Genomic DNA, 16,030 nt, shown 5'->3' with positions numbered 1-16,030 from the left:
CTATTTGGCATCTTTTCTGGTTCCATACAAATTTTAGAATTATTTGTTCTAGCTCTGTGAAGAATGCTGGTGTTACTTTGACAGGGATTGCATTGAATATGTAGATTTCTTTGGGTAGTATCAACATTTTAACAGTATTTGTTCTTCCTATCCAGCAGCATGGAATCTTTGTCCATTTTGTGTGTGTGTGTGTCTTCTTCAATTTCTTTCATAAGCTTTCTATAGTTTTCAGTGTATAGATGTTTCACCTCTTTGGCTAGATTTATTCCTAGGTATTTTATGGTTTTTTGTGCAACTGTAAATGGGATCGATTCCTTGATTTCTCTTTCTGTCGCTTCATTGTTGGTGTATAGGAATGCAATCGATTTCTGTGCATTGATTTTATATCCTGCAACTTTGCTGAATTCATGAATCAGTTCTAGCAGTTTTTTGTTATAATCTTTAGGGTTTTCCATATAGAGTATCATGTCATCATGTCATCTACAAAGACTGAAAGTTTGACCTCCTCCTGGCCGATTTGGATGCCTTTTATTTCTTTGTGTTGTTTGATTGCAGAGGCTAAGACTTCCAATACTATGTTGAATAACAGTGATGAGAGTGGACATCCCTGTCTGGTTCCTGACCTTAGGGGGAAAGCTTTCAGTTTTTCCCCATTGAGGATGATATCAGTGTTGGGTCATTCATATATGGCTTTTATGATCTTGAGGTATGCTCCTTCTATCCCTACTTTCTTGAGGGTTTTTATCAAGACAGGATGCTGTATTTCAAAATCCTTCCTATTTTCTAAGTGACTAAATGTCACCTGCATCTAGTCATCTCTGATCTTCTCTTATCTCTCCATTAAAAGCATATTTGTTGCACTGCACACCACTAAAATTATTTTCTTTGCACTTTGATTCTGACATCTGTTCACTACTGCCTTCTAATACAGTCAGCTGGTTCCTACCAGCTTACAAGCTCTCTAAAGCCAGGGTATAGGTCTTATTCTTCTTTGTACTTCACCAGCACTTTTATAGGACATTTTGTATTCTAAGACAAAACATATTAGAAGGTAATGCTTCAAGGATCTTACATACCAGGATCTTAGATTTGACACTTGAGAAATGAAAACATTTTATGTGCATGTCTTTGATTTCATAGGAAACTGCATCATGATCTTCTTCCTCCTTTATAGTTGGAAATGGAGTTTCAAGAACATAGCCATTCTCACAGAAAATCAGTAAAGTACTTTCAGGCTAAAAAAGAAAGATTAAATATATCATTTACATTTAGGCAAGTTTTTAGAAGCATAGCTCAAAAAGATTATAAACGAGGAAAAATATCATTGCTATATATACTATACACTTTTGAAAATTAATACTTAATTCCTCACTTCAGTAATAAATCATCTTATTAATCACTATGTACAGTTATTAATATCGATTATATTACTATTAATAAGCTAACTGTTAAAATTAGATTTATATTTGTTTCCCTTATAGATGCCATAACATATTTTCTGAGCCAAAAATGCAGTTGCAAAATATGTTTGCCCAAAGGGCAGAATTTTGAAATTAGGAGTGCCAAGGGAAACATGCAGTGTGTGGATGGCACATACAGTCTCAGCCTCCTTTGATGGATCATCCTCCATCTGCCCAAGTTCATTAATTGTGGACATTCCCAAGGTTTTTGTCCTCTACCCTCTTCTCCTCTCACTCCATAAACATTCCCTGGGAAATCTTATAGGCAAACCAAAGCTTCATTACCATTCATGCACAATTAAATTCTGAGTGAATCTATCTCTCTAGGCCAGACCTCTCCCTTGAGCTCAAAAATCACATATTTAACCATGTATGGGAAATCCCCATCTTTTTTTTAATGCCTATTTATCGTTGAGAGAGAGGGAGGGAGAGTACAAGTGGGGGAAGAACGGGGTTGGGGGGGGAGACAGAGGCCCATCTTGATACTCCATAGACACATTATTCAAAATTTTTATTCACTCTGTCATTCTATAATTATTATGTATAGACTATGTATCTAGCATTTTGTAGTGCACTAGGGGTAAAATTATAAGAAAAATAAATACAGTGTCTGGCATGATGGAGTTTACCTCCAACAAGAGGGCCTGTCATTTAACAAATCCTATAAATAAATGTAAATTGTAACTGCAACAAGTGTTGCAGGAGCACCACCAGAATAAAGGAGGCTGTGTAAGGCTTCCCGAGAAGGTGGTATCTAAGCTTCAAGGTGAAGGAGAGTAGAAGACAATTACACAGTAAGTTGTGGGTAGGTTTGAAGGGTGTGCTATACAAAGGATATACCATCTGCAAATATCCAGTGGCACATCTGGGCTTTTAAGGTATTTATGGGCTTGGGAATGAGAAGAGAGATCAGGACAGAGCCTTAGGGAAACAATACTTAGGAATTGGGTGAGGGAGACTGAAAAGGAATGACAAGATGTAGACGAGGGAACTAGGAGAGCATAAGGTCACAAAAGCCAAAGGGAAGTGGTATTTATTTATTTATTTATTTATTTATTTATTTATTTTCAACGTTTATTTATTTTTGGGACAGAGAGAGACAGAGCATGAACGGGGGAGGGTCAGAGAGAGAGGGAGACACAGAATCGGAAACAGGCTCCAGGCTCTGAGCCATCAGCCCAGAGCCTGACGCGGGGCTTAAACTCACGGACCGCGAGATCGTGACCTGGCTGAAGTCGGGCGCTTAACCGACTGCGCCACCCAGGCACCCCCAGGGAAGTGGTTTTTAAAAGAGAAAGTAAGGGTCAACAGGTTCAAATGAGGCTAAGAGGTCAAGAAAGATAAGAATGGAAAATGTTAAATGGATGGATATCACTGGTGTCTTCACAGGAGCTGATTTGGTAGAATGATGAGAGTAGATACTAGCAAAAGTCAATAGGAATAATTAATCCTCTTAGAAAAGTCAGAAGGAGAAAGATGGCACAGCAGCTAGAGGAGAACAGGAGGTCAAGCAATTTTTTTTCCCCATGGGAGATACTTGAATATATTTAAATGCTGATGGAAATGATCCAGTAAACAGGTGAGGCTAAATTTATATGACAGAAAAGAGAAAATAAGTAATATGAAACCTTGAAAAAAGTGGGAGAGAGTACAATCCAAAGGACAGGACTCAGAATTGGCTCCATGTGGGAAGGAAGAGGCCATCTCTATTATAAAAAAGGGAAGAGGGCAGGCAGATGCAGAGGTAGACAGGAATCGATGTCGGATAGTAGGAAGGACCAATTGCCTCCTAAGGACAAATTGCCAACAGTTTGCATGAGACCTAGAAGCCAAACACAAGGCAGTGTCCTAGAGCTTTGGGGATTCTCTCAGAGATGAAGAGACAAAAGCTGAAGTTCAAAGCTACTCAAACAAATTAGGACTTGAGAGGACAGGATTCCAGCGAAACGGGAAATGCAGGAAAGTGAGCCTGATGTTCTGCTGGGCCTTTGCAGTAAAGCATTTACACCTCTAAACTGCATGGGAACAGGGTTTGTTCATTTCTTCCAAATGGTCCATTAGTTTTCACTTCACTTTCATTTATTTGAATGCTATTTACTTTTACCTACAGTATTATGTTTACATCTAGGATATCGAAGAGAAGGCAGGGATGTTTAGGTTGCATAATCAAAGAAGCTTAGTGAACCACTGAAGGGCAGGGTGGTTAGAGGTAAGGAAGAGACTGGAATGATTCTCAAGATTTTCTGGTTTCAGCAACAGAGAACAGTGGCCCCAGAATAATGTAGGCAAAAGAACATGTCTTAGAGAAACTAAGGAGTTTCATTTAGACACTTCAAAATTACCCCCAAAAATTCAAAAGCTCACCAAATTCTGTCAATTCTACCTCAGACATAGCTCTCGTCCACATAGTATTTCATGCCCTGGTCACATGTCTGGAACACAGCTGCCCAGTTGTCCCATCTGCCTCTCATCTGCCCAAAGTGATCATGGTAGTGACCACGGCAGGCCAAATGATTCTCTGTGCACGTTTCCTTATTGGAAACACAAATTATAAATAATGGGCAGAAGTTTAATGCATTCAGGAGGGCAGGCGGTCTGACCATTGAGAGCTAGTGGAAGCTAACATCTATGGCAATTTAGACAACTAAAGTATGCAGGGTATCAGCTACGTATGGTCATTTACCTTTTTCCACATCTCTATTGAACTATAACGATAGATGGTTTGATACATGTATATATTGTGAAATGAGGGTAATTTTCTTTGACATTAGTAATTCCCAAATAATATTAGAAATACAAGCACTAATTGGCAGCACTGCCTGAAATAACTTTTGAATTATGTTGGGGGGGGGGGTTTCGTCTAATGCCTATTAAAAAAAATTTTTAGCTTATTTTAAAATAATTTTTGATTCACAAGAAGTTGCAAAGATAGTACAGAGAGGAACCATGTATCTTTCACCCAGTTTTCCCCATTGGTGACTTCTTAGGCAACAATATGGAAACCAGGAAATTGACATTAATATAGAATGTGTGTAGAGTTCTAGGTCATTTTATAGATGTAGATTTGTGTAACCATTCACCACAATCAAGATGCAAAACTATCCCATCACCATAAAGATCTTCCTCAAGAGGCCCCTCTATAGTCCCACCCACCATCTTCCCACCCACCATTCCTAACTTTTTTGGATTTTTTACTTTGAATCTAAGGGAAATGATTAAAGGGTGTACATAATACCACATGTTGCATTCATGCTTTAACACAGAGCTCCCTTGGCAGCTTTTGTTTCCTTCACCTAAACCATCTGCACTTACCTTCTCTCGAAATGCCCACATCCTACCAATTCCTCAAAATTAAGGTAAAATAGTACAAAATAAGTTATGTTAACTTATCCCCTTCTTGACATTTCCCTGCTCTATATTCAGAGCACATATTGTCTTATACCACTGACATTTTAGTCACCAATTCCCTTGTAAAACTTTGTATTGTTCTGTGATAGTTATTTAACTTCTTAAATAGGTGCATTTTTTTTCCCTTTCAGAAGAGATTGTTTTATACTGCTTATTGAATACATCAGTGCCTAGCAAAGATGAAAACAATGAGTATGTTAACTTAAAAAAAAGTTTTTTCTATATACCACTATATTGTTATAGCCCTTGTCTTTAGAAGAGTTTAAAGTAGGCTACACATGTTACTTCAATAATCCTGAGAACACCTCCATGCAGTTCATCACTATTTTTTTAAATTTTTTTAATGTTTATTTATTTTTGATAGAGAGACAGAGCGTGAGCAGGGGAGGGCAGCGAGAGAGGGAAACACAGAATCCAAAGTAGGCTCCAGGCTCTCAGCTGTCAGCACAGAGCCTAATGTGGGGCTCAAACCCATGAACCATGAAATCATGACCTGAGCTGAAGTCAGAAGCTCAACTGACTGAGCCACCCAGGCACCCCAGTTCATCACTATTATTATCCTAGAACACAGTATAGCACCTGGTTTAGACAATCGATATTTAGACAACTGAATTATCCTATGCTTGAAGTTAGGGAAATTAGAGGTATTAAATAAGATCAATAGTTAATATCTAATCACCAGCTGATGTTAGGAAAGAGTCAATGGAAGATTAGAAGACAAAATGGAGGTAGAAGGGGGGTAGAAGACAAGTAAAGAGATAAAGATGAGGGCAAGTACATTCAGACCTTTGAAGTGAACTTCTGAATGTCAAAAGGACTGACAGATCCAAGCCAACACATTACAACATATGTATCTCAATAGAGTCACCATTGTTACTAAAGCAAAGCCTGATAGACCTCAATGTTCTCAAGTGGATCATGACCAATTAATTAGAGCATGCAAGAGAGAGGAGATAGTGAGTAGGACACTGGGCTCCTCAGTGATATGCTACTAGCCAAGCTAAGAAGCATTCCTGACTCCTCACTGCAGGACCCAGGAGTGGGACTAATCATTCTACCTGCTATTCTCTATCTTCCAGATCACTTCATTATGCGGTAATTGAGATTTAAGCATGAAGACAAATAATAATTACTCACATGGGAAACTGAAGACCATACTAACTGGCAAACAGGTCCAGGAGTAGTAATATAACCGATTGGCTTATAATCCTTTTCTACCTCAAAGAAGAAGACGGTTTGATCTCTACTCTAAGAAAAAGAGAAATACCCATCAAATATGTATTCTTTTTGAAATATATCCCACAGAGTATAGAGTAGCATTTAATAGAGTATACCCACTGTATATTTATACCTATGATAATCAGAGATCCCAGATTATGCTGGGAAAATTCACATTTCAAGTATTTGCTTCATGTCCCCCATGAAAATGTCTGACAAACCAAGTGTTCCAATATCTTTCTGAAAAAAACAATCACCATACCTGTACATAGATTAACTCACCAAAAGTTCCACAAAGCATATGCTCCCCTATCAACGCATGAAAAATTTACATATTCTCTTCGCTTATGGCAATTTTATATACGAACATACCTATATGATAGAATATTGATTATGTATAAAACACTGATCATAATTCCCAGTTGAAATTTTCCATTCATTTAAAATAAGCATTAGAACTCAATCTGCAAGAAAATTTTGAAATGTCATGCACTGACTACACTGAAAGAATATGAACACAAAGAAAGCAAACTGCGTTTTTCTCAAAAGTGCACGTCAGCAAAAAGAAAAAAAAAGTGTACCTCAGCAAATACGTTACATCAAGTAGGAAGACTGATAAGACAAGTTGAACCATGAAAGCTCAATAGGAAACAAAAGGAAATCTACCACTTACCCCTGTAGCTAGAATTTCTCCATCACGTTCATAAGCTAAGGCAGTGACACGAGCAGTATGGGGCTTGAAAACCTGTTTCAAATTAATATCTGCATCTGAAATTTTCTTCCGTCCTGCAAAAACTGTGAGCCCTTTTGGATCATAAAGTTCAAGAATTCGAACAACTCCATCTTCGAATCCTATGATAATCTGTGCTCCAGTGTAGCTTACCTTGGATAAAAATTAAATGCAACAAATGTGAAATTAGTTGATTCAGAAAGTTGTGCTACATAACAGATAACTTTGTATTTTATTCAGCTAAGTAATTTAATATTGACTGTTCACTGCTAATTCCTTATATCACTTTCTGGTAACCTCTATTTTAGAACAGCTCCTTATCATTGCTGATCGTGAGACAGGTAAATAATGGCAATTCAAGCACTGGAGCAAACGTTGGCGGCGCATCCTTCTACCACATGCCAGGCACCTATCACCAGCCACCCAAGGGAGCGCATGAACAGTTTGTCCCTAGTTTCACAGAGTTTAGGATCTAGCAGGAGGACAGATGTTAATCACACAGATGAGTGTTAAATTCTGAACAGAAATAAACACTAAAGGAAAGAAATGATCTCGGAGAGCATATAACAAAGAAAGCTGACCTAGACTGAGGACTTCTTTAAAGAAGAGATGGTGGAGCGGAGATCAGAAGATGCCCAGAAATTAACTAAGTCTAGGGAGGTGAGAGAAACACTCCTGGGAGAAGACATAGCTTGTGGAAAGGTCATGTGGCAGGAAAGAACGTAACTCAGGAAAAAGTTAGTTTGACTACAGCAGACTGAGTGAGGGAACAGGGCTTCCACAACAGGCCAGAGAGGGGGATAAGCAAGCACCAGGTCAAAAAGTAGCTTATAAGGATAGTCTTCATCCCAAGAGCAGTGGGAAGCCATTAAAAGGTTTTTAGTTGGGGGCTTGGGTATGTGTGGGTAAGGGAGGTGATGTGACCAGACTTGATATTTCAGAAAAGTCATCCTAGATGCATTGTGCAAAACAGAACCGAGATGGCCTAGATAGGATGCAGGAAGACCTTTGGAGACCTTTTAAGAGATAGCTACCTTACTCCAGGAGAGTGATTATGATCACTGGGTTTGAGGTGGCATTGCAGAGAGGAGGGATATGGGCATAGTTTAGAGAGAGTTATAATGGTCCTATTTGGTGACAACTGAATATGGGGGAGGAGGACAGAGGGATTACTGAGACATTTACTGAGTTAGGTAACACTAGGAAGAAGCCAAGCACGTGTGTGTGTGTGTGTGTGTGTGTGTGTGTGTGTGTGTGTGTGGTTTGTTGCTGCCATTATTGTTTTGGAGGGGGGTTGGGGGGAGGCCAACAGAGTATCATGAATCTAGTCTTGGACACATTGGGATTGAGGTCCCCTGGGAAACTCAAAATGAGGATGGCACATGGTCTGCAGCTCCAAGAAGTATGGGCTGGAGATAGAAATCTAGCAACGTCTGAATATACTAAATCTGCTATCTTGGAAGGCATTCAGGAGAAAGGCAAGAGCCCTGCTGTTCTTTAGAGCAGAGCGATCATCCCTGAGGCCAGGCAGTTATGAGAATCTTGGTAATAAGAAAACTGTACTCCATCCAATTCCTTGAATGTTGTTCATTCAATAAACATATACTGTGTGTCTAAATATACTATAGAGGTACTGGAGGTTCAAAGAAGAATAAAGTGTGGTTGTCACCATGAATAACAGTCTGGTGGGAAAGATACAATAAAGCAGTTTATCTTAGTACATTGTGATATGATAAGTATCATAAAATTGGTATATAAGCAGTGCTTTAAAAAAAAAAAATCAGAGGAAGTAGTACCTAGCTCTACTAGAAGATAGGGTCACAGAGGGCTATGCAGAGGAGATGATGTTTGACCTAAGCTGAGTCATAAAGACAGAGTTTTCTAGAGAAGCGAGAGGGCATAGAGAAAAGGCATTTCAATTCCAGCATGATATCCAATGATCATTACTTGGATATGAGACTAAAAAAGGGAAACATTCTATGGACATCGAATGACCATCTGATAAATTATTTAATTATATAGCTGTATTTTAAATACTTCAGGTAAGAGTGTAAATGAAATGGAATAGAGTGAGCCAGGTTTGGTAAGACAAATACTCTGTGGTTTCTACTTGTTCTAAACCTCATCATTGTTCTGCTTCTATTCCCTGGCCTGAGTTGTCTTTCTGGTCTTGATTCTATCACTAAATTCTCCTCCATTCTAGCCATGTCCACATTTATTTTGGTCCTGAAACATTTTCTCTTTGACTTCAACCCAAAACAGTAAAGATAAAACATTCCCCAAATACTCCCATGATATTTTGAAAAATAGCTGCAAATTCTTTGACATGCCTCCCATGGAGAAATCCCCTCCTTGAATCTGGGTGGGGCTTGTGACAGCTTCACTCAAGTGAGTATGGTATAAATGACATTATGTGACTTCCAAGACTGGTCATAGAAGGCCAGCAGCTTCGGCCTTTTGTTGAAACACTAGATCTCGGAGTCATTAGCTGTCATGTAAGAAGTATGTGGCTGTCCTGAGGCCACCCTGCTGTGGTAAAGCCCAAGCCACAAGGAGAAGCCATTAAGCAGGCACTCCTGTTGAGCGCCCAGCTTAGCCTAGCCTTCAGCCCAGATGCCAGGCTTGTGATAAAGAAGACTTTACGTGATTCCAGCCCCCAGATACCGTGATTTCCCAATCCAGAGAAAATGTGAGCAAAATAAAATGTTTGCTGTTTTATGCCACTACATTTTACGGTAGTTTATTACATTGTAATGGATAAAGAACAACTCTCTACCTCTGCCTAATTTTCTTCATAGCTCTTATCATTATCACGTATGTTACTTATTTTCTGTATTGTCCATTTCTGCCTCCTCCCTCCCACTAAAGTGTAAGGTGTATGAGGGCAAGTATTTTTGTCTTTCTGTTCCCTGTTACATTCCCAGAAGCTAGAACAAGCCCCAGCACACTGCAGGCACACCAGGAATATAACTAGAATGAATGAAATCAGAGTCTGATAGAGGATAGATACCCAAAGTTCTGTTGGGCAATAATTTTGTAACATGGAATAATTACTAACCTGCAGGTGGCATAAAAATAGATTTTTATTAAAACAGGACCGTAACCACAAAAGCAAGGTCATGATATGATCTGTCACTAGATCTGAACTAGATTCACATTATGAGTGAATAAAGTCAAAATTTTTATTTTCCTCTAAAACCCAGGGTATAAAATAGATTTCCAAGAAATAGCACCGATAGGCCATATTTACCAATAGATCTTAGAAGATCATCATAATAAACTCACCAGTCGGGGTACCCAGGTGAGGGCAGTACCTCCTTGTTTGAATCTCATCTGAGCCAAAGGAGTTTTGCCAGCAAAATCATAGATTCGAACAGAGCCTATAGAAAACCAGTTTTAAAAGAAATTTATATATATATATATATATATATATATATATATATATATATATATATATATAAATCTTTTGAAATAACCTTGGCTTCCTTTACATGTTGAGCATTATAACAAGAAATTTCACAAATAGTTCAATCAACCAATAATCTAATAGGCTTTCTTTAGTCAAAATTTTACATGTATATCCTCAACCAGGTAATTTGCAAGCATGGATAATAAAGAAAACAACTACCGATCAAGTTCACCTTGCACAGCCCACATAGATTCACCATACATCAGGAAGAAAGAAAGAAGGTGAAAAATAAATAGGAAAAGCACAAATGTGGATAATGCCAAAATGAGTAGCATCTTCTTGAGCAACTTACTGTGCCCTTAATCTCTCACAATAACCAAGGCTGCTGCACTTCAGTTTCTCTCCCTTACGTAAAAACCCACCTCTCTTGCAGCAAGAGGCTTCCTTTTGGAAAAACTGTCAAGTGCTTTTCATCAAACACATAGAAAATTTTATGTGGAAAACAAAACAAAAAAGGCCAGCTATATTTTCATTTAGAGTTCTACTTACAGTCTAAGGCAGTAGTGGCCATGAGATAAGTGAGAGGAGAGACTGCCAAGGCTTCGATAGCTCCAGAATGGAAGGAGAAGAGGCAGTCTGGATCTTGGGTCTGATAATAAAAGAGACCCTATCAGATCTCAAAGATAAGTTAACATCAAATTAAGGTCAAGTTTTAAAAAAGATATACATAGTTGGGGCGTCTGGGTGGCTCAGTCGATTAAGCGTCCGACTTCGGCTCAGGTCATGATCTCATGGTTCGTGGGTCCGAGCCCTGTGTCCATCACTGTGCTGACAGCTCGGAGCCTGGAGCCTGCTTCAGATTCTGTGTCTCCCTCTCTCTCTACCCCTCCCCTACTCACACTCTGTCTCTCTCTAAAATAAACATTAAAAAAATAATAGATTTATAAATATAACCCTATAACACACGTGTGATTTTATCTGAATAGAAATTTTTAAAAGCATAAGTTAGAAAGAGTGCTGGACTCTTAGAATTAGGAAAAGCAAGTATTGGAATTGTACTTGCAGGCTTTCCATTTCTTCACCAGTAAAATGAGGTAATAGCAAAAGCCCACCTGCTCATCAGGGTAACTGTGAGGGTTACAGAAGATCATATAAATGAAAATGCCATAAGTTTATGACAACTGTAAAGCACTTGATAACGTTAGGCATTGTCAATTGCCACTTCTCTGGTGGATTTTGCTAGGAGATACCTCCTTTTCTTTTTTATAAAATCAGAGAGAGAGATAATAAATTCTCAGGACCAGGACATGTTGGACAAGTTTTTGATGGGAACAATGATCAAATATGGAGAAAGATAAAGTATCTTTTAAAGAAGAATAACAGATTGTTATTATAAGAATTAGGAAAAAAGAAAAATAGGCAACTTACAATATTTGAAAAACTAAGGTCAAGCTTCCATATGGCTCCATTGGCATCCTAAAAAATTAAATACATAACAATAGTTTATCATTTTGAACTTTTATCAAATAAAAAGAAATTTTCTTCCTGTGATCTAGTTAAAATAAAGGACAAACAGTAATACCACAAGTTTACATATATTTTACAGTGTGATTGAGGGCGCCTGGGTGACTCAGTCAGCTGAGCATCCGACTTCACCTCAGGTCATAGTCTCAAGGTTGGGGAGTTCAGGCCTCACATTGGGCTTGCTGCTGTGAGTGCTTTTGATCCTCTGTCCCCCTCTCTCTCTGCCCCTCCCCACTCTCTATCTCTCAAAAATAAGCATTTATAAAAAATAAACTGGGATTGAAATTTAACAAAAGCAACTTCTATATATCTTAGAACACACAATAAATGAAGCATTTTCGTATTACAAATAGTTTAATATAATAAGAATGCTAAGTGGTTTTCTGTGTAGAAGTCCCAATTGGCTTGAGATAGAAAAGGCAACGATTTCTTTAATATCATTTTGTGTTAAAGCACAGTTTGCTGTAAATAGGGTTGTGAGAGCTCCTAGGTATAGTGTGAGTGTTTGAATGGTTGTGTTGTGCTCCAGGAGTGGATGGAAGCGAATTAATAGAAAGACCCTAGCTACTACTGTGGTGCTTGAGTAGAATAGGGCGGAGATGGGTGTAGGTTTCTCTATAGCAGGTGGAAATCATGGGTGCAGGCCAAACTGGGCAGATTTACCAGTGGCTATAATGAATCCTACATCTCCAATGCGGTTGTAGGGAATTGCTTGTAGGGCAGCAAATACCAAAATTAAGGATATATCAATAGTAGTTTTAATAGTAAAATGGACTTAGTAACACAGTGGCAATAAATTGTTACTACTTCAATTTTATGTGCAGGTAACTTTAAAGAGCCAAGAGGGAAGAATGCAACTTACTTGAGCCAACCAAATGTTATTTCCCATGTCGCTCATCTTTATCATAGAGAAGAGTTTGACATTCTTGCCTACTTGAAGCTCATTAATGGGCTCGATCTCTAACAATCCAGTCTCGTCTATAGTGTCAGCAGTATCTATGGTCTCAAAATCCCAGATCTTATAAAATAAGAAAATATTTCAATCAATCAGCAGTTTCTGAATTTACATTTTCTGTAAGAAAAGGCTCTTTTTTTTTCAAAAGTCATTTCTTCTTGTTGCATGCAAATGAGTGAGTAGGGGTAATGACAACACCAGCCAAAACTCAACCCCTGAGATATTGGTTCCAACTGGAGGATAATAAATTATGATCATTTCCTTTGTATGGATGGAGCTTAGTGAGAAAACTCACTGAATAAAAATTCTAATTAGCCCAGAGTAAACTTGATGTCAAGGGGTCTATCAGGTGTTTCTGCATGTAAAGTGGCCATTTGGAGTAAATGGTTTGGTTATTTGGCAAGACACTATAATGAGCCCTGTTTTGATTTTACCAGTGGGCCTCTGGAAAGGGGAAATAGACTTCATGATCCATACTCAATCCTCATTACAAGCAGAGAAAAGGTGTGTAGATGAGGTTGTCATGAGAAAGTGTTTTTCATCATTGATTTAGACTGTACTATTCAGGTAAGGATTGCTGTTCTGGGACAGACAGCAGAACACTATGGAAAGCATGAGGGAGCAGTTTCACCTCACACAGCAGAGAGATTGAGAAGGACTTCCTGCACAAAGTCCCAGAGCCCACCCTGGATGGATCTGTTGACACACACCACCCCGTTAACCCATACTCAATAACTCAGCCTTAGGGAAAGTAACTTCAGGGAGGACTGGTGCTGTCCCATAGACTAGCTCCACAGGGGAGAGACCCAGATCCACAGGTCAGATGGACTCCTGGGAGTTGGGCTAGGTTTTTCCCAAAGGGTTAGAGGTAGAGATTTACTATAAAAGACTAAAGAGATTAGGGTGACATTTAAAAAGGAAGCCAGTTTAGAAATTAGTGGTGTTCATTAAAGGACCATCTGTGAAGTATTTAATTTCTTTAATCTTGAGATTTCCCTTCAGTTGGTATTTTGACATTTTGGGGTGACCTATATCTTAGATGGACAGTAAGTACGCTATATGACAAAAGAAAGGACATAAAAATTTCCAGAGCAATTAGTAAAATCTAACAAAATTAAGTTTAATATGGTAAACGCAAAATTTTATACTTGGGTTCAAAAAGCCAATGGTAAGAAGACAGATTGGGAAAGATATAGCTAGACGTTGTAATCTCAATATATGTCAACAGGGTGACGAGATTATTTTCTAAAATACAGTCTTACTTCTGAAAATAATACTTCCTAAGGAAAGTCCAGAGAATACTACCACTTTCTTGGAAAGGCACCAGTAGGAATATGTGCCAAAAGGACCACAGGGCAAATCATAAGCCTCCAGGTTTGCCAGCAGCAGCAGGGTCCATATACATGGGTGGGTGGGAGAAGTGGTCTGATAACTACTAGAGGGACTTAGATGCTGGAGCAATGTTCCAGCTTAGCCCACACCATGGGCAAGATAGTGTCCACAGGGGAGGACAAGTGAGTTCACCAGTGTAAAGAGAAAAGAGAGGGGAGTATCCACAGGCAAACCCTATCAGCTCACTTTTGAGTGTATTTCTAGTTAGTAACCTCAGTCAAAAATAAGAATGTTTGGTACTTTCATCCCTAAAACATGACCCATTCACACTGCGTGTTTTGAAAGGACACCTGTGTCCGCTGTTTATAGTCTGCTAAAATAGGTTTTCATTTTCCCAAACTACTATTTCAACCAGAGAATCAAAATAACAAAAGGTCCCCTCAGAAAATTTCACTGCTAAGATGCTATAAATTAATTTTGACTCGAATTTAAATATTTACCACAAGGAAAGTATAATTTTAAATGCGCTGGCCGTAGGAGTAAATGGCCACTGATGTCCTTTATAAAGTGACCTTTGTGAGAAGTAAAAATCTGGTAACACCAGTAGGGCGACCTGTAAATCTTTGATGTGGGCGCTCCTGACCAAGCGTCAAGAAAACTTACCCTAATACATCCATCTGCCCCAATAGTGATGACTTCACCCTCGTCCAGCACTATCTGGTTAATGGGACCCTGATGACAAGACTTTCTTGCAGCTCGACAGAGCTCAACTTTGATGAGGCCGCCTTCCCACACCAGCATGTTGCCCCACTCTGACCCTGAGAGCACCTGGCAGGGATGCAGAAAGGGAGGAATGTGCATTAAAACAGACAAACGTGGATATTTATGCCTCACATTCAGGTGAGATTTATTTTTAAAGATTTTGTACTTACATAATCAAGAGAAGTAAAGTAAGTATAGAAAAATAAGAAAATGTAGAAATGAAAATTCACCACTTCAAAAACAAGCACTAATCACATTGTGATGGGTTTCCTCCTAGCATTATGCACAGTGTTATATCACCGTGATTACGCTCTAAGTTGCTGGTAATTTTTCAAATATATCTGAAATAGCCTTCTTTGCCTAGTTCTTAAGGGCCTAATCCAGGAGTGGAATTACGGAGTCAAAAATTAAAGACATTTTTAACCTCTCGATAGACGAGTTTCTACTTTTTAAGAGTGATAATATCAAATGTTACAAGTTTTTTAAACTGTGAACTCAGAAAAATTACTGAACTCAGAAGATTATAGCATAAGAATATCCAATTTCAAACAAGAACAATCATCTGGAACCAGTTCCTATTAATCCATTTAATAGCACATCCGAGTATGTACCGCCAAACACTAGTTTTTAGGAATTTTAACTGGTATTACCTAATAAGTCATACTAATTAAGTATCGATTCTGTGCCAAGTGATACTTGAGCACTTTACATACGTTAATCTTAAAACCTCATATGAACTAGGTATATTTATTGAGGGTACCATGTACAGTTATGCAGGTTGGCCACTTTATTTTCCCAGAAAACATAGTTTTCCTCATTCACACAGGGAATCATATGGATCAATAGGAGTCCTAACTATTATTATTCCCATTTTATAAAGAAAAAAACTGAACAGAACAGTTAAGTGGCTTGCACAAAATACCAATAGGAATCAGGATTTTCACTCAGGAACCTTGGCTCAAAAGCTCCTCTTCTGACTAACATTAACTCAGAAGACATATGCTTGGATAAACAAAATCAGACAACTTTCTTTTCTTTAGGATCCCCTGGAAACTTTAATATAGATCACTGAAAGAAATTTCTAGATACAAAGGAATTTGACCAGGAAAGTCTTATTTTTACAGAGATTCTGTGCAGACTAATGTTCCATGAAACACCTTTGGGGAAACTCGGATCTAATTCTTGCCTGCCTGCTCCAGCATTCTGCACCCCATTTCCTTCATGCCAAGTAA

The 16,030-nt window shown here is 38.5% G+C and overlaps 1 protein-coding gene across 3 annotated transcripts in view; it reads right to left on the bottom strand.

The window, feature by feature from the left end:
• CFAP44 (cilia and flagella associated protein 44) overlaps window positions 1-16,030 on the bottom strand; it is a 151,481-nt gene that overhangs the window by 104,458 nt on the left and 30,993 nt on the right. For all 3 annotated transcript variants that reach the window (XM_086675417.1, XM_086675416.1, XM_086675418.1), the window contains 8 exons: window positions 14,700-14,864; window positions 12,612-12,767; window positions 11,654-11,701; window positions 10,775-10,874; window positions 10,102-10,196; window positions 6,760-6,969; window positions 6,006-6,116; window positions 1,077-1,235 (listed from right to left, as the gene is read on the bottom strand). In XM_086675417.1, the coding sequence (XP_086531543.1) occupies window positions 1,077-1,235; window positions 6,006-6,116; window positions 6,760-6,969; window positions 10,102-10,196; window positions 10,775-10,874; window positions 11,654-11,701; window positions 12,612-12,767; window positions 14,700-14,864 (1,044 nt within the window). The remainder of the gene's footprint in view (window positions 1-1,076; window positions 1,236-6,005; window positions 6,117-6,759; window positions 6,970-10,101; window positions 10,197-10,774; window positions 10,875-11,653; window positions 11,702-12,611; window positions 12,768-14,699; window positions 14,865-16,030) is intronic.

This window comes from Puma concolor, chromosome C2 (assembly GCF_028749965.1).
Source record: "Puma concolor isolate L17-30 chromosome C2, mPumCon1.1.hap2, whole genome shotgun sequence".
NCBI lineage: Eukaryota > Metazoa > Chordata > Mammalia > Carnivora > Felidae > Puma > Puma concolor.
Note: the sequence above shows the minus strand (reverse complement) of the source record. Positions and strands in the feature narration are given on the sequence as shown.